The 23,319-nt window shown below is 35.4% G+C and overlaps 1 protein-coding gene across 6 annotated transcripts in view; it reads left to right on the forward strand.

The window, feature by feature from the left end:
- Window positions 1–23,319, forward strand: part of LOC149556733 (RNA-binding KH domain-containing protein) — a 108,723-nt gene that overhangs the window by 23,481 nt on the left and 61,923 nt on the right. For 4 of the 6 annotated variants that reach the window (XM_089831234.1, XM_089831233.1, XM_089831231.1 and 1 more), the window contains exons 3-5: window positions 8,933–9,078; window positions 14,112–14,228; window positions 14,335–14,481. In XM_089831234.1, coding sequence (XP_089687360.1) covers window positions 8,933–9,078; window positions 14,112–14,228; window positions 14,335–14,481 — 410 coding nt within the window. The remainder of the gene's footprint in view (window positions 1–8,932; window positions 9,079–14,111; window positions 14,229–14,334; window positions 14,482–23,319) is intronic. The other 2 variants (XM_089831236.1, XM_089831235.1) reach the window with 1 other exon arrangement.

The following is a 23,319-nucleotide window of genomic DNA, read 5'->3' on the forward strand; positions in this document are numbered from 1 at the left end:
ACAGTTGTATTAACTAAACATGCCTCCGAAGAGGCATGTCCCTATGTGGCTTTTGGGCCACGTAGAGACATGACTCTTCGGAGTCATGTCTCTCCATGCATATATATATACTCACCATTGCCACTGGAAAAAGCATCAATTCAAGGCATTTGAGTACTTGCGGATAAGTATCAACATTATTTATTGTTATCAACTTCATTTTGTTATACAGTGATCAGGAGTTGTTGCAATTGCTGAAGAAGGAAGACTGATAAAAGTTTGCTGCAAGTAACAATACAGATAAGTACTTATATTTTGCATAGTTTGATTCAGAATTTATCTACAAGCATTTTTTTAATTGTTTATCTATCAGTGATCCACTATTCTTAATAGAAATAAGCTAGATTCCATCGATAGAAAGAAGGTTGGAGATTGATAAGTGTAGTCCATATCATTTAAAACGAAGGGGTAGAAATAAGTGTTTAAGATGGTAGATGTCAATGCAAGCAAGAACCCAAAGGGAACGAATACCAAAAAAGACAAGGAAGACATGATGCTTAAGACCACCTTCTTCTTCAAAGTGAGGCGAATAAGTGATACCAATATCGGCATGGTGAACATGGTTCAATTAAAAGATAGATTGAAGGAAGGACAATCCCCCATGGCAAAGATCTACAAGAGCGGAATTGTACACGTGGCAGCTTTCCCTCCTACCTTGCCTTGTTCGGAATTGGTAATGGAATGTGCATCTCGGTTTGAAATTGTGACCAAGTCCATCATTTTTGATGAAGGGAAGAGAGTGTTGGCTAACATCAGCAAACAAGTGGTCGAAGAAGTATTCAATATTCCCCAACATAGAGGCATGACGATGGTAATGATTGATCAAACAACCAAGTTCTTTCAGGGTAACCAGGAGGCCTACTTCATTCATTTAAAGAAGAATTGGTTACACGAAGGCAAGAAGGGAGTCACCAAGTCGTCAAAGCTCACTGAGCCAGATTTCAAGCTGGAGTATGGTGACCTTATTGTGCTTCTCAGTTGGATCATGGGCGTGGCTCAAGGTATGCAATTCAAAAATTGGATGTATTGCTTTATTGATGAAATTGAAAATGGAAAGAGTAGATTTGATTGGGCTAGAATTATAAGTGAAAATCTAGAGTTGCAACTTAGGACAGTGCAAAACCAAAAAAAATTCTACATGGGATCCTATCTTTTTTATCTAATTGTGAGACTATATGAAAATCCTGGACTTAATGCCTTAGGAGTGATTGGCAATGGGCCTGGGCAATGTTTGGTTCATGAGTGCTATCCACAGCTTCATTTGCACAACACCAAAGATTATAAGATGTTTTATGACGCCTTTGTCATGAAGACGATAAGGATATTACAAGGGACACCTACTAGAAGGCTCTCAATAGAAGCGGAAGTAAAAGTTAAGAAGTATGGGAGTTGCTTCATCTAATTTCCGCAATTGATATATATTAGAGTAGGAGGAAGTACAGTTTGTCCCAAGAGACTTCCGAGGTACCCACCTGACAAGGTAGTTTTGATGGAGTTGGCTAGACAACTTGAGCATTATGACAAGGTGATGAAACTTAAGGATGAGATAGGGATTACCTTCTCGTTTGGAATAGGTAATGATACTTGCCCCAATCCTTTCGGCTTTGCAGCTGCAGAGAAAGAATTAGAGAAATATCCTCTAGGATGGTATAGAGCAAGACAAGGATTCGATCCTAATGGTCTTATCAAGGCATCTCACAAAAACGCATTCAAGCATATTCCTACTATAGAATATTTTTGGGCCAATGCACAGGATGACTTTCATGTGAGAAAGCTAGCTTTCTCAAGGTTGTCAGTGAGCATGATGAGGGCAATCAGATGGAGAGGCCTTGATATTCTCGATCAACTGGAAGATGATGAAAATGTGCTAAGGGAAGATTATGATACAGTGGATGGAATAGAATTGGGTCTAGTGGATTGGGACGATCATCAGGATCCTTCCTTAGAGGTAGTTACAAGGACAATTGATCTACACACTAAGTCATGGTACAATGAGAAGTTAAGGCAATTACAAAGTCGGAAGGCACGCCTTACTTACGAGAAGATGAAACCAGAGGAAGATCCAGTGGAGTTAGTAGGACAGAAAGGTGAAGGCAGTAGCCAGCAACAAAGAACAATTAAGAGTAAGAAGAGAAATTTGGAGGTTGAGAAAAGTAAAGAACATCAGGAGCCTCCAACAAAGAGACGAAATGCAGCACCGTCAAGGTAGAGCATAATTGAGGCTAGAAGCCAAGGGGATAATACAAGTGGACAAGAGGCTGCGGTAGAGGTGAGCTCTGATTTAGAATCAAGCGGTTACAGCAATAGTACCAAGTACTCTCCTCTCTCAGAGAACCAACATGGAGATGATGTGACAGTCACTAGTAAAGAAGAAGAGAGGCCAATTGATATTGAGGAAATAAGCTAGGCGCCCGAGGCTGTTGGTGATGCTTTGCGAGTCAAACCAAATCAAGATTTGGGGAGATGCATTGCACGACTATGGTTAAGGAAAATGCTTATACGAAGAGGTGAGGTGGTGACTATCAGAACAGTTGAAGATATTCAAGGGTTAGTGGAAAAGGAAGACATCGAGAAATAGAAACAAATTGCAAAAATGGTGGAAAAGGTAATCAGGAGTGATAATGAAGGTCATTGGAAAGTTCAGATTGCTATACCAAAGGTTAGCAAGGCAGTGGATGAGATTGTAGCCCAAGAATATGAAATTGTAGAGCGTAACTTGGTAAGAATCAGGGATGACATGGAATATGAGGAGATCCAAGAAGGCATGGTTTCAATTAGAGAAAGGTTGAGGAAGGCAAACGAGAGGATTGTAAAGTTGGAGGCCGAAAACACATATTGGGGAGATTGCCAGTCTATCCAACAGTTGCATCAGGCAGCCCTTTCGCAAGACAACGGAAGCAACATAGAAGAGATATTGGCTCAGCTGCACGAAATCAAATATTGGATCAATGATATAATTCAAGATGGGTGAAATTTCTTGCCTTACTTTATCTCGACATTCAAGTCATTGGTGGCTATTAGAAACAAATTCAGAGCATTTGAAGGGGAGTGGAAGGATTTCCTTCTAGTCAAGGACTTAGCCATTCCTAGGCTGCATGCATTTATCGAGCTACCTGAGAGATATTTGGAGAGAACCAAGTTGGTAGATGAAGGAGGAATGAGTACGGTGGAGTCTTGGTTTGTTGCCTTGACTATTAGATTGAGGATACTTGAATAAATACAAAATGAGATTACACAACACAGCCTAGGCGTTGACACTTCCATTTCAACCATGATGAGTGATGTTGGGGCTGCACTTGATTTTGAAGATATCAAAGAGGAGAACGTCAATGAGATAGAATTTGGATCAAGATTAGATGAGTTGGGGAAGGTTGCCATCAAGAAGAAACATTTGGGCACCCTTGCCTCCCTCATTGCCTTTATTGGATATGCGAAAGAATATGAGAAGGATCATGAGAAGACATTGCAAGCAGCGAGCAACATGATGAATTCAGCTGAGCTCAAGATGAAGTACACGCCTTGCCCTCCCATGAAGGAAATTAACAACAAGCTAGCCAAGTTCATTGCCTTGGCTAAGAAGATGAAAGAAAAGGGTAGAAGATCATTTGATGTAAGCCCAAGTGGCAATTTCTCCTTCTTCTTGGGTAGGATAGGTTCTGATTCTGATTGGATACCATTTTGGTGCCTTCTCATTGGTTGCCACTTTTCCTTTTTTTCATTGGTCCATTGATGAGGTGGCATCTTCTCATTGGTCGATGGGGTGGCAACCCTAATTAGGGCTTCTGGGATTTGATCTGAATTGTTGATTTTGCCTCTTAATCTCTACTGTTGGTTGTAATTTCAGCCTTTATATAAGGCCATTTGCTCTCATTTGTAAAGGGTTGAAGAAAATTGTTGCTTAAGATAATACCAAAATTGCTTCTTTTTATCATTGTTGTGACTTGCATGGTGATTAGGGACACTTGTTGTTATTGCATGGTTTCTACTTCCAATAAATTTCATTGAAGTTGTTAAAGTAGATTTTATTTCAAGAAAGTTGTTAAGAGTAAGAATAAGATGGATAGTTGTATGGTGATATTAGTGGATGTTTGACAGGGATCTATAAATTAGGCCACTAGCATCCTAGCGGCTTTTTAGGAAGCCTTGTTTGGTAATCTAGTCTTTTTTCCCTTGAATCATTGCATCTATGGAGGTAGAGCCGCTGGTAAGCTTTCGTCATATTTGATCCCCATCCATCTGATAATCTTTCCATTCATAGGAGTAGGAGTAAGGCAGCAAGTAGTGTAGTAGTTGGAGTTCAATCAAGAAGAAAGTTAGGAAGGCATAAGTCATTTGAACACACACCCTTCATCATCACCATCAACATCATTTGGCACTAGTATACATTGCAAAGCCAAGATTTCATCACCGTCACAACAAAAGTTCGACATCCTTGAAAGAACAACGTAAGCCCGCCTACGTGATTTACCAATAAATCACATTAATATAACTGAGTTAGTATCCACAGGTGTAAGGAACCTTGGAGTTTTTCTCATGTTCTTCATGAGTATATACTTTTCAAGAGAGGAATTGAGTGTTTGATATACCATATCAAGTATTCAATCGCTATATGTTATGTAGTGGCACAAAACTAACATCAACAAATCCTTTTTCTTTTTTGCCTGAATTGATCTATGTAGATCTTGAAGAGAGTTGCTAACAAACAGCTTCAGTAATTTGATGTATGTGCACAATGGTCAATGCTTTATTTCCATTGGTAGACAAATTATTATTAGCATCGTACAATTATGTCTAGTAAAACATATTGGATGGTTGAATTTTTTCCTGTCATTTGAGATAATATTCACTCAAATAGCAATCTCAGGAGATAATATTTACTCAAATAGCAATATCAGATCTATCGACATGCACATGAAACAATTTCTTCAAATCTAGGGAAGCAATATAGGCATAGTTGCAAGTTGCACCTTAACAAAAACTTAGTAGACTTCAAAACTCTTCTTAAATATGAAATCATGATCCTTTTTTGACATCTCCTCCATTGGCATGCCTATTATAACAGTTTTATTCGGAGTGAAATTTTGTGACATCCTATGTTCTAAACAAAAATTTACCTCAAAATGCTGGAGTGGACATTGATGAATCTAAAATAGAAGCAACTTAGCTCGATCAACGGAAATTTGCTAATAGCACGACATTCCCTAATAGAACATTGATTGGAATGAAAATTCTACATTAGTTAAAATTCAATGCAATGTAAAATGTTCTACATTGCTCAAACATTAAGTGTAACATAATAATATGTTCACCAGGAAGTTGTTGAAATACATTTCTAAGAAGTCATGTACAATATATTTTTAAAACAATAACTAATGGTTTAGAGCATGAAAAGATTTGTGGATCTCCAAAGTAGAAATTCAGTCTTGGCTGTGTGTAACATCCCGATTTCTCGGGTCTAAATTAACAACCAACATACTCAAGAAATACAATTATCACTTCGTCTTCTTAGGAAGTCAGTTAAATCAGTTTTGTTCATATGAAAGGGAATGACGGTTAAAATCAGTTAAACAAAATTTCTTAACTTAAAACATCATCAATGAAAATTATTATAAAAGTTAAAAACTACATACCATGAAATTTGAGATCGTAATCAAAACTAGGAATGCTTCTATCACCACCCGGGTTAGACCACAAATACCACTATAAAAATATCACATGACGACAACCATCTACAAACCACTATCTCAAAATCAAATGATGATTATGATTAAATACCACTATATTTAAGATTAAGGCATCACATACCATTGTATCAATTAGGGCATCGTTTACCATTGGTTCATTTAGGGCTTTCAGTTATCTCGGTATCACTTAGGGCTTGTGATACCACTGATTCAAACAGGGCTTCCAATACCACTGATTCAAATAGGGCTTCCAATACCACTAATTCAATTAGGGCTTCCGAGATCACTGATTTAATTAGGGCTTTTGATATCGTTGTATCATTTAGGGTTCCAGTTACCACTGAATCAATTAGGGCTTTTGATACCTCTGTATCATTTAGGGTTCCAGTTACCATTGAATCAATTAGGGCTTCTGATTCCTTTCCTTTCAATTACTTAACTGTTGCAGGAACTCAAGATTAGGAGATATATGAATGGAAGTTTAATATATCAATTTATCAGATAAATCTATCTTTCGCAACTAATTGTAAAAATAACTATAATGATGATATAACTCAATTATTCTTACCTTCATCTTGCATATACATCATAAAAGTAAAGATACCTATTCCAATAAAACGATTGGATGCATAGCTTATCTTTGTTCGACACACATGCGGCAACTTATGGAGAGGAGAAACATTGTCAAGGGCTTAACCACCCAACCTTGGACCAAATCTTATCCCCGCACGATCTCCAACGAGAGAGGCCCTCCCTACCCGGAATTGGCAGGGATCATCTTGCCATCCACTGGGCATCCTGGTATGTAACATACCATATGACTTGGCAGTAGGAGATTACATTGAATGGAATCATGCATGAGCTATTAAATAATTCATATTAAAATGATAAACATTGATATGTCATAACTGATTATTGTTTCATGTTATTGCAGATTCCTAGCTCTCACCTCATCACCCATTTTCTCGATTACACAACCGGGTGAGTCCCAGGTGTTCAGAATTCTCAGGACAACCGATTCTGTTAATTATACAAGAGGATTACATGCATTTGGCATTTCACAATCTGTGATTACATGATTATGTTCTTTAAAGATTTCTAGAATTTGATGGTTTAATTCTAATATCCTTCAGCATTATGATTATGGATCCATACTATGTTTTGTTTGGTTTCTCTTGCCATGCACAGGGCTGAATTAAAGAAGTTTAATTTGTAATTCAACAAGATATCAAACTAGATATCATCATGTTAAATGCTGAAACTTGCTGCAAACTAGTCTATGCATAGAGTTCGCTGATTGGTATGCTTATCACAACTGTGGCCAGAAAGGTTATGATCATTATATTTATTTTACACCTCTTCACCATTCAAGGCTTCTTTGCCGATGAATTCCTCAGTGTTTGAGCTTCATGACATTGTTTACATCTCTGCAAATTGTGTAAAAGAAACAGTGATAATACAGACAAGGTTATAGACTAATGGATTTCATTATTGTTTTCCATCTTAGATATCCATCTCTGAGACAATCTCATGGTTATTTGGTAGTAAATCAGGAGACATGATATTAGTCCCTATGAAGTTCCGACTAAGGATGAAAGCTATGTTTTTCTTTATATTACACATTCCGTTCAAACCAGTATTTAAATCCGACAACAACATTAACATCATTAAAGGTAACCGTACAAAGCAGAGCACTGACTTCTGGTATAACATTGAGAAAAGAAATTAAAGAAAGATCATACAAGCATCGGATTGGACATAGCAAGAATCACGTGACTTGTAGCAACATATTTTCTTCCTCTTGCGGCTGGAATTAATAATCACCCATTGTATCCTTGCTCTGTACCCATTGATGGAGGAAAAGGGAATCTGAACCCATATCGTTATGAGAATATCACTCGGCTTACTAAGACATAGTAGTAGATGGACGTTAAGGTAGAGGCAATGCTGAAAGAAAAAGAGTTGTTCCAAATACGATCAATGGTATTCTATAAAATGGCCGGCCTTGGCTCTTCGGCTACCTTCGGTTATCAAAAAGGCCATTCGAATGCAACTCAAATTCAAAATATAAAAGAAAGAAATAAAGAGGGAAAACGAATAAGGAGGTGAAAAGTTTAATTTTTATTTTATTATTATTATATGCTATTATATACGTTCACGTGTATATATTGGTGAAATGACATCATTAGATTATTAAATTATAATTTATTGGTGTCACTTCATTTTTATATATATGTGTTCGTATTTAAGGGTTTATAATAATGATAAGATAAAATTTAATAAACAATCTTTGAAGGTAAGCATGATAAATAATTAAAATTATTTTATGTTTTTTATTATATTGTTTTCTTAATGGCTCATGTGGGTCCCATAGATGTATCCTGTTTTCGAGTTGCTAGGTTCTCAACCCATATGCTTAGTGATGGTGATGCGCTTGCCTAATTCTTTTCTAACAATGCTTCCACCCCTTCAACATGCTTCCTACAAGGAAATTCTCCACAGTTAAATTATATTATCACAATAAATTATTTAATTATAAATAATTATGATGGTTAACCATCTTTTTAATTCCATGAATTCGTGATTAATGATCAACTAACATGTTATCTTCACTTGAAATCATAACCACTAACTATCTTACCATTTCGCTAGATTATAACAAATTAATTGCCAACTGACTTCATGTGAACCTCAACGGTTATATTTCAAATTAGGTCAAAAATTGGGATGTAACATTGAGAGATTTTAATTTTGATAGTATATAATTATGGAATACGAAAGTTCATATTCACAAATATTTTACTATATCATGTGTAGCTAATGTTGTATGATTGCATGTTCATGTTTGTGTGTATTAAATCTCCCTTTGATTTATTTTTTAGATCAAGTGATTGGCAATGCATCTTGCTTTGAACTTTAGCATTGGATTTTTTCTTGAGTTTTTGATATTCTTACAACCTATATAAACAACACAAGAGGAGTTCATTGACACTCTTGTCTCTTTTAAAAGTATTTTTTATGCATGACTAGTTTGATCTGGCAAGTATGACCATAGTTTTATCATGAATCTAGTATAAACATTTCTTAAAGATATACTGATGAGGTTTTGAAAAAGGTTTTGTTAAAGTGTCTTACTGTACTATGTAATGTGTGATCTTTAGCTAAGGAATCTTTCTTGCTTATACTATAGCAAATTTGCTTTGTGACAGAAATTCTACAGGCCTCTGGTGTGGTTTCGAACCAGAGTTTTGGGGGCAACGACAGACTAGAACATGGCAGTCCTTTAGCATCAGGAAGTCTTATTTCAAATGGCACAGGAATGGATTTGGGGGGCTGGGGAGGTCTCCAGTCTGAGGTAAAAAATTTTCTACCTTATCTGTTTTGGTACCATCCAGTATACTTTGTTAGACACCTTTTTATGATTATCTAGATTTTGAGAGGAGTCCTGCAATATCAAGGCTCGTGTGTGGAAGTAGTAGCCATTTCCTATTTTGTAGTATGATATATATAATTGTCAGGACTATTCAACTACCTAATAAATGTCAATGCAAGGTTGGATAAACTTGATTGGAGTTGTGACTCATTTGCTACTTTCCATGCAAACACTGTAGAGAAAATCTGAAGCATATCTGTCACATGGAACAAACTGATAAATAATCATGAATTTAGCAGTTTGAAAATTTAAATGAAGAACTATCAGTACTGTGGTAGGAGTTGTGGGATTGCTCATGACAGTCCTGTAGTCCAACAAGTGTGCCATTGACATGGGTGGCTACATCATCATTAATTGCTACCCTGCAGTGATCTGAGAATTTTGGGACATTTAACTGGCAATTCTGGATATTTTTCTGAAAATTTCCCAAAAGTATAAACTTTCAATATTTTCCGTGTAATTTATTTTTTAGGTTTTTGGTACTCCTTGGAATGCAGTTTTCCCTTTACCGAATAGATCTTTTGGTTTCCTTGGAACAATCAATGCTAGTACACGATTTAAGCTGTCCAGTGCATATAAAATATTTTGAATTCTAAAATACAGTCAGGGAGTGATGACCTAAAAATTGATACTGCCATGTAATCCCCATTCCAACAGTGTATTTCAATTCCAAACTTTTTCTGTCCTTTCCACATTGGTGATCTATACTCCATGAAGGACAACTCTTTTAACTCCCTTTAGTTCTTGAGGTGGACCTTTTGAGAACTTAGATTTTCTAGATTTTCTTAGCATCATTTGGACTATTTAGAATCACTGACATCAAAGTAGTTGACCCATGTATTACAATTCCACCTCAACATTGAACATAGAAGCAGGAATCCAATTCAATTATGATAATTTTCTACTTGTGGGGTTTGCCATTTCTCCATTTCTAGAGAAACTCAGGTCTGTGATCTTGTACCGCAAAAGTAATGGATTGGGATTTTTTTCACGATTTTCATTTTTTGATAAAAAATTAGGGATATAAATAAAATAAGTAATCCAATGATTTTGGATAGAATGAGTTTGATCTCCTTCTGTACCTTGCAGTATTGAAGGGATTGCATCTCTTGATTGTTGAATGGGCATTTCTTCCAAATTGTATCTCTTCAAGGTATAAATAAATCGGTTTGTTGTACTAATCGTATCTCTTTACGATATGGATTAGTGTATTATGCAAGTCATTTTTTAATTGTAAATTGCTACCTTCCATGATTAATCTTTGTTTGTTATCACGACAATGCAACTGATGGACACTGGCTGGGCACGCTAGCATCTCAGACAATATGAGTACGAAATACAAAGAATAAAGATGAAAAGAAATGAGTAATAACAGACCTATGCAAATATGGATGAGTAATAACAGACCTATGCAAAAGATGCTTGATAGATGTATTAAAAATATTAAGTATATTTTAACCGAGCAAAGATGTGCAAGTTATTTATTATAACAAACAAAATGAAGAGGTTGAGAATGTGTTCCAAGTGAATCCTCCAAACCCTTGAACTAGCAATGCAGAAAACCTACACGTACACAAACCAGGGAAAATTGTTGGGCTGTTTGAGAGGCTTGCATCAGTCAAACTCATGCTTTGGGGTTTCCACCTCCATGGACGACCAATAGACATGATATGATCAATGATAGATAACCGAATAGAAGAGATAATAACAATAACATAAAATAGAAATTTGAAGAAGAAGATATATACTCGAAGAACACAAAATAATGGAGAGAGGAACTCCTTAAATGCAAGAAAATTGCTTGAATGTGAGTTGTGGAGCCAACTGTGATAGCTTCGAAACCTTGACAATAGAAGACTTGCAACATAAATGGTGTGGATGGATGCAAAAATGGTAGTGTTAAAGATGTGCAAAAGACTCAAAAAGCTGTTGAATGCAAGTACAAAAGCTCGAGAGTTTGAGTGAATGACCAAGAAGGTCAAATGCATGCAAATTAGACCCTTTTCAAAGCCCTGGATGGATTCTACATAGTAATCCCATAATTTTGGGCGTTACAAACATGGGGTGGCAGTTTTGTAATGCTCAAATGACTCTCTGCACATCTACAGATTTGTGGGCACTAGCAAACCGCGACAAGAATGTTAAGATTCCCTTGTGTGGATCCGAGCTAGATGGCAAGTTGGCATGGTAACCGAGGTGAATGAGGGTGACGAAATTTGTGTCTTGTGGTAAGGAGGACAAAGTGCAAAAATTGCCTTTACACGGGGGTGTAAATTTTATATCATTACATTTTGTCCTCACTTTAGCAAGCTTATCATCCATTGGAGGAGAGCGAAGCTAAAGTAAGGAGGTCTTAGCTGACTTATCTACAAGAATTTTGTCATGTGCAGTTGTCCCCAGATAGGAATTCCTTGTTCATCATTGTGCTGGACCTAAGACACCTGTGACAGAGATCATTGGTAGGTATGTTGATATGGTTGGCAAGTTGTGTTATGCCAAGTCATATGATAGGGCAATGTTGATAGTGCTCCGAAATGTGTAGCGAAAACTAGATAGGCATGTAATAAGGAGGCTTTGATGGTGTTCCGACATGTGTAGAAAATGCTAGATAGGCATGTGATAGGGCGACTTAGACACAATGTGTCGACACTCATAGCATTAAGCTAGATAGGCATGTGATAGGGTGACTTAAGATCGTTGTCGAAACGTGTAGCATTGTGCTGGATAGGCGTATGATAGTGCAACACCTGCAATATTGATTGGTGGTTTAGCCCCCACTAAGGCAAGTGATGTTGAAAATTTGAAGTTTCTTGAGATAAATCTTGCAGAGTACAGACATCGTTAGAAAAAATAGACAAGCATATAACACAACCTCCATTGGGATGGACCATGCTATAAAGTTTCTTCAAATTTTGAACAACCAAATCTGATATGAAGCCTTTGTACTTTGCTGTAGATGGTCTTTATCAACACTGACTGGTATAGACAGTATCCTTTAACTGATGTATAATTCTGCAACTGTATATTTATATCTGCTATAATTCGTAAGAGGCAATAAATGCTAAAGGAGCAGACTTAGAATTTCTTGTGTGTCCTTTATCCACATTCATACCCTATTAAATATAGTAACCAAGGGTCATGTCCTTAGAAAGGACATGTCCCTTCCAAAGTCGGCTTTAATTTATCTCTTTAAAATCGGCGACTTTACAAGGAGACATATGTTAATACATCAAACTAACCAAGATGATTTAGTTAATCCTTAACTATGTTGCCCAAAGGAGACACCAATACCTATTAAGGAGAAGACAATTACTTATAGGCTTTACTTAGAAAGGGATTTCATGCATTCTCAGATCTGTACGATCTGTAGAATCAGATCAGTATGAGATCGAAGTTACAGAATTAACACGTGCTGCTCAAAGGGGAGCATAAATCATTTCAAGGAAGGAAGAGATATGATCCTTACTATGCAGGGATAATAGATCCAAATCAATTGGATGCTTATATTATCTCCCTTTATCAGATATGATCTGTATGCTGATTGATCCTCTATTTGATCGTGTGTATGATGGGATCATTACAAAGAACTGTTGAAATAATTTTAGATATAAATATGGGCTGTCTCCTGTACAAGCTTTTGATAAAACAGTAACTTATATCTACTTCATTGACAAAATTGAGGACTATTTTCTGATAACAACCTTTGAGAGACCAAATTAGCGAAAGGAAAATCAACACCATGTGAGTTAGCAAATATGACTACCAACTAAAATATTTTCAGCTACTTAGTCACAGTATCTTCTGTCTTATGAAAGATCGTCATTTCATATGGCAATCTTCCAAAGTACAACAAATGAGTGCTATGTTATATGCTGACTTTGGCATTATCTGATAGTTCTTGAAGTTTGATTTACTTTTAAGTGACTAAGATGGATCCTAACCTTGTTGTCTTTTACTAGACTTTTCAATATTTAATTGCAAACTCATCGATAGTGGGATCTAATGGTCATATTTGAAGCATCAAGTTGATCAGCAGAAGTTTGGGTAGATCTTTAATTTTGATACCATTCAGCATTGGTTGTACCTGGCCTTGCAAACAAACAGAGAGTATACAAACTTAACAATTTCTACCTCCGAAACAGGCAAGGTTTTTGACAAAAAGAAAGTAAAATCATGCAACATTGACCTTGACATCATTTTGAAAGCAAATAGATCTTGCTATGACCATAGGGAACAAGCACTGTTTCCAATTTATTGAGGCCACTGTTGAACCACACAACTTGTCAGCTATTCAAGATCTTTCAAATGATATTATCTAAAAGTATATCATGTAGGCTTCTGAAGGAGTTCCCGCACCCTTGTTTGATGAGTAGCTGATATAAGTACAGGCATAAGAAATATCTGAACCATAATGGACGAGATATAAAGGAGATATCTAGTGAACTAAGCAAAACATAAAAAGGGTTCCTGTAAGATACCGGAACTTTCTCTTCATGTCTGTTATAATTCAGCCGTCGAATTTATCAATGGTCTTGTATCATCCAGAGGCTGCTGCACAAAAGCAAGGAGGATTAATGCCCCCCTGCAATAAAGTAAGGGGCTGAATATTATTCTGGAGATAAACCAATACAAAAAGGAAATGACCACTCAAAAGAGAGGTCCACAGTCTTCTTGAAATCTGCTGCGGTGTTAAGAAAAATTCTTCTTTCGAATTTTATAATAGACCTTTCTTTTTTAGCTTGCAGAAATATTGTGATTGATATGAAGCAGGTGCTTGGCTATATGGTGAAGTGGTTGGCTTTGTGGTAAATTTGATTCTGAAATAAATTGTATTTAGAAGTGAGGAAAATAAAAAAATAAAAAATGCTAGTTCCTATAGAAGTTCACATTGAAATGCTTCTGTAAATTATTATAACATTCTCTGATATTTTTTGTCACGTCTGTCAATTTGGCAGAGATTAGGTATGTCACAGGCATCTTCAATGGGTTGGCATGGAGCACCTGGCATGTCTTTTACATCTGTTATCAAGAAAGTTATGCGTTTAGACATCCCAGTTGATAGTTATCCCAATGTATGACTTTTAATGTCAAATTATTTTCTTTTTAAAATATCATTGTAACATTCTCTTCTCATTCTATTCTAATTGTATTTTGACATCTTTGGTTGGATGATTTCAGTTTAATTTTGTGGGACGTCTCCTGGGGCCTAGGGGCAATTCACTCAAGCGGGTAGAAGCAACAACAGATTGCAGGGTGTACATTAGAGGTCGTGGTTCAGTAAAGGATTCTGCGAAGGTAGAAGCATCAAATTTTACGAATTGCACTGTAAGCTGCTACTTAAAATATGTTTTTCTTTAGCTCAAAATAAGTTATTAGAATGTTTCTGTTATTATGATTCTCTTCCTTGTTTCTTTTTCTAAAGCTTCTTAGTGCTATAGGATCTTGTACCTCAAAATATTGTTGATAAGTTGCCCGACTTTCAGTTGGTGGTAAAAATGAATATGTGACTCTGCTTCCCTACTTTTGTGCTTTTTTGTTTTCAATTTTTAATTGCCACCATGTTGTGTATTTGATTATACAGCATATTGTCCAGGGCTCTGATGGATCTCACTCATATCAATATTTTGAACATGAATATATTTGTTTGAGGTATTGATGTGATCAATGAGGCACTGTTTTTCATAGGTAGTTGATAACTCCTAATGTATATGACCCTAGTAATAAAAGAAGATGCATATACATAGACTAACAAGATAAGCATGCTGTTTCCCTAAAATAGAGTAAACACTGTAAAGAAGCAGGGCTACTTGGATTTTGGCTTCAGGTTAGAATATGGGCCTTAGTTTGTTGGTTGTCATTGGTGAGTTTCTATAATTAACTATTTACTTGTAACTTGAGTACTCATTGTTGCTTCTATCACACAATCTAAAAGTAATTATAACTCTATACTCATGAAGGGAATATAAAATAATGGTCAAAATTTTGTTGGAAAACCTTACATGGTTGATCCAAGCATGAGATATTAATAGATACCGATAGAAGAGAAAAGGTCAAGAATGAAGATGAGATTCTAATGCAAGATAGAATGAAACCCATTTGAGAAAATCCCTCTTATGAAGATTATGTATGTAGGGGTAGGACTACCTTTCGTTATGTTACTAATGTGGATGTAGAAAGAGGAGATTCCCTAGCTTTGGATGAAATAAGATCCAAACTTCCAAGGGACAGTTTAATACACGAAGGTTAAAATTCTTGGGTCGTTGAGAAATGTTTTTGTATCATCCCAAGGGGTTTTTCCTTATAATCTTGACGTGGATGCTATTACTTTATCAAATGTACCACACTGCAAAATTACACTAAATGTGATATGGCATATTCTTGAGTCAACTAAAATTACAAGTTCTTATGGTTGAATTGTTCAGAGTCCCAGAGTATAGGAATCAAGCTTGAGTGTAATGTCTCTTTTTTGGCTAGCTTAGGAAATAGGAACCGGAGCAATTACCTTGCAAACTCAATTTGTAAGAGACTTATTTTCTTCATGTCTTCAATTATGACTATGAATAACTACATATGAATGCCAAAATTTATGCAATCTTTCGTTATGGTACTAATGTGGATGTAGAAAGAGGAGATTCCCTAGCTTTGGATGAAATAAGATCCAAACTTCCAAGGGACAGTTTAATACACGAAGGTTAAAATTCTTGGGTCGTTGAGAAATGTTTTTGTATCATCCCAAGGGGTTTTTCCTTATAATCTTGACGTGGATGCTATTACTTTATCAAATGTACCACACTGCAAAATTACACTAAATGTGATATGGCATATTCTTGAGTCAACTAAAATTACAAGTTCTTATGGTTGAATTGTTCAGAGTCCCAGAGTATAGGAATCAAGCTTGAGTGTAATGTCTCTTTTTTGGCTAGCTTAGGAAATAGGAACCGGAGCAATTACCTTGCAAACTCAATTTGCAAGAGACTTATTTTCTTCATGTCTTCAATTATGACTATGAATAACTACATATGAATGCCAAAATTTATGCAATTGATAAGATGGATGGATAATGATAACATTATTCAAAGAATAGTGTGTAGATAGGATATTGATCACTGCTATACCTGATATGACCGATATTAATTATGCAAGTTGATCTTACTATTCATGGCTAAAGCTATTAGCCTTCTCTGATTTGACAATGGAGGGTGTGCTACATCATCTTTGTATAGCTCTAGCAATGACTGCTATTTCTGATCCAACTTTATGAACTTGCAAATGTTCCTAATATCGCATATAGCGATATACTTGCTATTTCCTTTTTCTAGTCTTTGAATATATCCAATGTAGATGATGATAATATTGCTTATAGCGATATGTTTCTATTTCTGATATGAATCTATGTTGCTGTCTCTGATGTATATTTAGATGGCTGCAACCGGATTTGCCAATAAAGGAAGTGCTTGATCTGAGCAGATCCAAATAGGATGAATTAGAATAAATAAAAGTCAATGATTTAAGGGATCTATGTGAATAACTTTTTATCTCTTTTTTTATGATGGAAAAGTTGTTTCACATGAGACATGGCTGATGTCTTTAGAAGTCTGCACCATTTGATCTTAATATTCATATCTAAAGATATTAGCCTTCTCTGATTTGACAACGGAGATTGTGCTATATTATCTTCCTATTGTTGGTACTGGTAGCGATGACCACTATTTCTGATCTAACTTTACAAACTTGCAAATGTTCCTAATATCGCATATAGTGATGAAATGGCTATTTCTTATTTCAGTCTTTGAATGTATCCAATGCACATGATGATAATATTGCTTATGGCAATATGTTTCTATTTCTGATATGAATCTATGTTCTTGCAACGATAATGGTGCTGTCTCTGATGTATATTTAGATGCCTGCAACCATATTTGCCAATAAAGCTAGTGCTCATTCTAAGCAGATCCAAATTAAGGGATCCATGTGAATAACCTTTTATATCTTTGTTTATGATGGAAAAGTTCTCACATGAGACATGTCTCATGTCTTTAGGAGTTTGCACCATTTGATGAAGAACTAATCAATACTTATATAATTCTATTAGCTATCATGTCTCTTGAGCTGATACCGATTCTCTTTGACTACACACACCCATTCATAAGAACTATGAGCATAGTTGTCTTACAATTTATTGTTTTTTTAGTTGTAGTCAGTGTTTAATGATTGCTGGTTCTTATTGATGACTTCCAAAATTGTTTATCATGTTGACTTATCTTTCCCTTTACTTTTGTTCAGTCATCAATGTCACATCTTAGTATTGTTAAGATTATAGCTACAGTTGGATTGATTTAATCTTAAGATGCAATGTTTATATATATATATATATAATAATTATAATTATATTACACTATATATAATATTATAAATATATATTATATATTATACAAATATATTATATATAATACATATGTTATATTAAGATTTATATTGTTAATATATATTAACTAATAATGATTAATCATAGAGACATGTCCTCTTCATGAGACATGTCTCCTACTCTTATATTTATAAGAGATTGGATATGCATTTGGAACATATCTATAACAATGGAAATATAATTACATTTGCAGAAACGATCCATGTTACTTAACATGGTATCAGAGCAAGGCTGTAAATGTAAAAAGGAATAGTTATTGGTCTACAGAAATCAGAGATTTAAAAAGAGATAACTCCAGCAAGCACAATTCAAGATCCAGATCAAACAAATGGTAAAGATGAAGAAGGGGAGATACAGAACACCATGGATAAATTTTTGAAGCAACAACATAGAGCCCTCTTCCGAGCAAAGAGGAATAAAGAGATCTTGACAAAGATAAGAAATGACCACATTAAAAGAAGTTTCTCAGGCCATGTCACCTCAATGTATGGTGCAGAAGCCATGTGATTGGAAGGAGAAGAGACATAAAATTAAGAATCTAGGAAATATTTGATTGGAACAAATATGCATTGATTTGGTCCATCTATTCTTATAAACTCAGTATTGATCCAATCAGTAGAGGCACACAGGAAAAGAGAAGAATTTATAGATGGTATTCATATATCATGCGAACAGATAAAGGCATACTAGTTGTACAATAACCATTAGAGTAATATCAATGGTAAAAGCATTACCACGAATGATGGCAAGGCATAATATCGTGACAAATTAATGATATCTCCTCTTCCAAGGAAATGATATTCTCTCAAATAGCTAAAGCAATGTTGAAGTAGTCATGGAGAAGAAAATCAAACTTGAGGAGTTTATATCCCTACAGCTAGCATACAACTCTTAAGATATTGATTTGAACGAATAATCTAAGAAATAATATATAGCAAACGTGGGATATAACATAATATTCTTATCAACATTATAATAGAGATTTTTGAAGCAATGATTTCCATACATAATATGCAGCAAGGGAACATTGATTAACTTTGAGTCGATTAAAATATTTGGTGGAGGCCATATACATAGGTAACAAGCAAGAGAGATAGATGGAATTCCCAAAATAAGTCGCCAGTAGAAAGTGAGGATTGAAGATGGAGCAGTCCAAAATCAATACACTCCGGACATCTCGTGAAGTAAAGAATGAATTTTCCATTACAAGTGTAATAATATAGAGGCATGAAATTGCATCCAGTCTACAATTGGAGAAATAAGGAAGAATATAAATATTGTTATAGACTATTTAGAAATCGTGGATACCAACACACTAGTGGGAGTCAAAGGAGTTTAGAAACAAAATAGAAGCATACCCACGTCACCTTAGTTGGACATATGATGCATAGTCACCAAAGGAAAAATAATATATTTAAAGGGTGACCCTCTTGGCAGTCAATTCACTATTATAAGCACAAGAATAAGTTTAAAGTATTAATGGTGACATAAACATCAAAAGTGGAAGGTGACACGTAAATCACATTACTTTTCCTTGCAATGAGTACTCCTATGTGGATTCCTCCAAAAGGGATCCATAGTGGATGATAATTACATAATGTTTGATCACCACTAATTCCATATAATATGAAGAAGGATTGAATTAGGAAGGTTGTTTAAAATTGCAAATGTGTTGGAGAAGCCCGTAAATGCTCCAAGAAATTACAAAGTTTTGGTTCACTTTGGTTCAAGTGAGAGAAGGATAGTGGTGGAATCATATATGAGGCTGTGAATGTCAGATAGAAATACCAATGATCCATAGAAGCTTGAAGAAGTGGTAGTAGAATCAAAAGCAATTATTATTGTGCTTCCATACTTTTTAGTGGTAGCTCCTATATCGTTACTTATATTTAAAATGATAATTAAAATTTTATGGGGATGGCGGCATCCATACACTTGAAAATTTGTGTTCACGGCAAGCCTCTAATGATGTCAAACCCTTATTGGAATTGGGATATATGGACAGATTGAAGTGTTAATGTTTGTGGCCTTTATGACAAAGATCAACAATAAATAATTAAATATGCGAAAGTAAGCCAAGAGTGGCCACATATTTAATGACAATATAATAATAATAGTATGATATATATTATTTTATTATATGATAATTCAATCAAGTCGGAAAGCTTAATTGGCCCCATTTGTAGTGTCATGTCTTTTGGAAGACGCAACTCTTCATCTCATATATATATATATATATATATAATATGTGTTGGGTGGTGAATGAAAAACACACCAAAAACATAATGTGCAAGTAATTATTCACCACAATTACACTATATCTCTTCTCTGCCCTAAAATCTGAAAAACGAACATTGTATCAGTGCGGAATCTTTTGTTGGAAGCTTAATTGCTTGAAGGTAGATCCATTCAGATTCATGGGCAGAATCAAATAGTTTGTCATGTTGGGAGGATTAGAAGAGATTCATTGTGACTCGGTTGGGGGATGCCTTGTCTTCACTAAAATTTGGCGGCACATGTAGTTGAGACTTTACTTGCCATGAGATGCAAGGGAGCAACACTAATCTTCTGCCGAATTGCAGGGAAATTCTGGCACAATCTTAAGGAAAACCTCACATGAAGAATGTCAGTTGAGGCTAAAGTAGCCGATTCACACAGTAACAGCTATATTATCATGTTTGAGAAGAAATCACCATGAAAATGTGTTAAAAACAATTGTTGTTCAACTTGTTGAAACAACTTCTGATATCGACACTTGTAATGAATTTCCATAATCATTTCAGCATGATGGTGGATGTATAATGTATTGCAGAAGCCTCAGGGGATATTGCCTTGCTATGAGCATGGTCGATAAATGCAATATAAGAATCTACATCTATCTTTCGTAAGATTATTAGTACAAATAATGGTTGAAGACGTTGAAGGAAAGATTGGATTGGATTTTTTTGACAGTGCAGACCATAGTGACGGGTTGTTTCCTAAGCAAAAGAGGGGACATGTCAAGGCTAATCATGGATTGGTGGGAAGAATTATATGGACATACCATTAACTGCCGCCTACGGAAGATCACGGTCTATTCATCCAAATTCGACCCACTAATATACGAAAGGATAGTTGAATATATGCTACGCTCCCACGGGGAACTACCGATGGGAAAAGACATAGAGAGAATGGTTATATGAAGGAAGGTCGACTAATGGTGAGACCAATTGGCACGTAGATCCGAGCAGGGAAGAGAGCAACGCTAATATTCAATTTGGATTGGGATGCTTAAGGAATGCAACAGAGAATTTCAATGCAATGCCTAGTGATCATAGTAGAGAATTTGGATGCACAACAGCGGAAAGATGCAGCTGCAGCTCCAGAAAATAGCAATTTTTATTTTTTATTTTCTGAAACGAAATAATTATTTTATAGAAAATTGTTGTTCGATAAGAGCATTGGAAATTAAAAAATAGAGGAGAAACTCTAAGCAATAGCAGTAGAAGGTACATTGATCAAAAGTGGTGACCAGAACGCTGGTGAAGATTGGAAAGGTCATTGCAGGCCTTCAACATTATGCGCAAATGAATGAACAAAAGGTGTGCAGAGGTGCATAGAGGAAGTTGCCAAATGTCAATGGGAATCATTTCCAAAAGCATTCAAACATTTCCAGGTGCATTCTAAACATAGCAGAATATTTTTCTGTTTAAGGTTGAATTTCAATAGGGATATTACATTATATTTATTTCTGAGTATGAGTTAAAGAATTAAATTGGTTAAACCATTAATTCTGAGATAAATCTGGACTAAGTGACATAAACAAAAAATTCTCATAGTTTGATAATGACTCGTAACCCCTTGAGAAGTTATTTGTAAACTTTGGCTAGATAACGGGAGGGGACCTTACAATGTACACATTGAGAGGGAGTCCTACCAAAAGTAGTTAAACCTAAACTTCAGAGGGAGCAGATAGGAAATTTGTAAACTCTTCACTGAGGGAGTAAATCACATTAAGTGTCATCGACCCCAGTTACTTCAATTTGGTTTGACTTAAAAAGTTAAATATAGTCATGGATAAATTGAGAACTTGCATACTTGGATTGAATCCACCTTGGAGATGCTTGAACTTAAGAGGGAGTTTATATATGGGCTTACTTTCACCTAGTTTTGCATTATAAACTCCTCCTTTGGGGATTCATATGTATAAGCATTTCTTTTATATATATTTTTATGGGCTATGTATTTAGCCAAGACTATATTTAACCTAGGCTACATTATTGGCTGCGTTTTTTATGATCATTGGCTATGTTATAGCAAAGACTAACCTGTTTTATATAGTTGAGTCTATAATTGAGATAGTTGGATATTTTGCATGATCATTTCTTTGATATGTGAATATAGCATAGACTATATTGTTTGTATGCATATGTGGCTAAATTTATCTATGTGATTATATTTTTATGATTTGTGGATAGTGGCAATCCATGGTTTGAGCCTTCTCCACTCAAGGATTGAGTACTTGGTGGACTTAATGTCTGGATACTAGTACTTGGAGTACATGGTGAATATCATGTATTTGATATTCGGATACCAGTGCAGGTGACTTCATGGATTTGATGTCGAATTTAGTACTTGGTGGACTTAATGTCCAAAGACCAGTATGGGTGACATCATGGATTTGATGTCAATTGAGTCCTTGTTACTCGTGGATCTTGGATCCACAGGTTGAGTACATGGTGACATCATGGACTTGATTTCGGGAAGCCATTACTCGGAGCATTTAGTGAATATGATGGACTTGATATTCGGCCAATGCTTTTGATATCATGGATTTGATATCGGTTGAGTCAATTAGACTCAAGGTTGGAGTATGTGACATTAGGGATTTGATGTTCGGATGAGTTAGTTAGACTCGAGAGACTAATACTTAAGAGCATATGATGATGACTTTGAGATCTTTTGAGATTTGTACGAGTTTTACATCATGAGATGATGTATGGGATATATAATAGATTTGAGATCTATTGAAGTTATGTTTTTGGTACCTCTACCAATTATAAAGATAGAGAAGTTGAGGTCTTTTATAGACTTGAAATTTATTAGTTGATCTTCTTCTCAATTCCAAGAGGGAGTGTTAATGTTTGTGGCCTTTACGACAAAGATCAACAATAAATAATTAAATATGCGAAAGTAAGCCAAGAGTGGCTACATATTTAATGGCAAGATAATAATAATAATATGATATATATTATTTTATTATATGATAATTCAATTAAGTGTGAAAGCTTAATTGGCCCCATTTGAAGTGTCATGTCTTTTGGAAAACACGCCTCTTTATCTCATATATATATTATATGTGTTGGATGGTGAATGAAGAACACACCAAAAACATAATGTGCAAGTAATTATTCACCACTGTTACACTATATCTCTTCTCTGCCCTAAAATCTGAAATACGAACATGAAGATTGAGATAGAGTTCAATAGTGGTGACATGTTTTCTGCCCTTTCCTTATCGGGAATTATAAAGAAAATGAATAATCTACGGGGCAATACTCTATCATGAATGGGAAACAATATGTTCAAGAGTATAATATAGTTCCTTTCTCTCTCATGACAATATTGGGAAGCAATATGCCTACTGTTAAGTTGTTGATAGTGTAGCAGGAGAGAACTCAATCTCTTTTCATTAGCTGAGATATTTGATCAAGTATAAAAAGGTTGACAAATTCTTACATAGTCAAACATATGATGAG

This window comes from Cupressus sempervirens, chromosome 5 (assembly GCF_028749045.1).
Source record: "Cupressus sempervirens isolate cs-2001-9-10 chromosome 5, ASM2874904v1, whole genome shotgun sequence".
Lineage (NCBI taxonomy): Eukaryota > Viridiplantae > Streptophyta > Pinopsida > Cupressales > Cupressaceae > Cupressus > Cupressus sempervirens.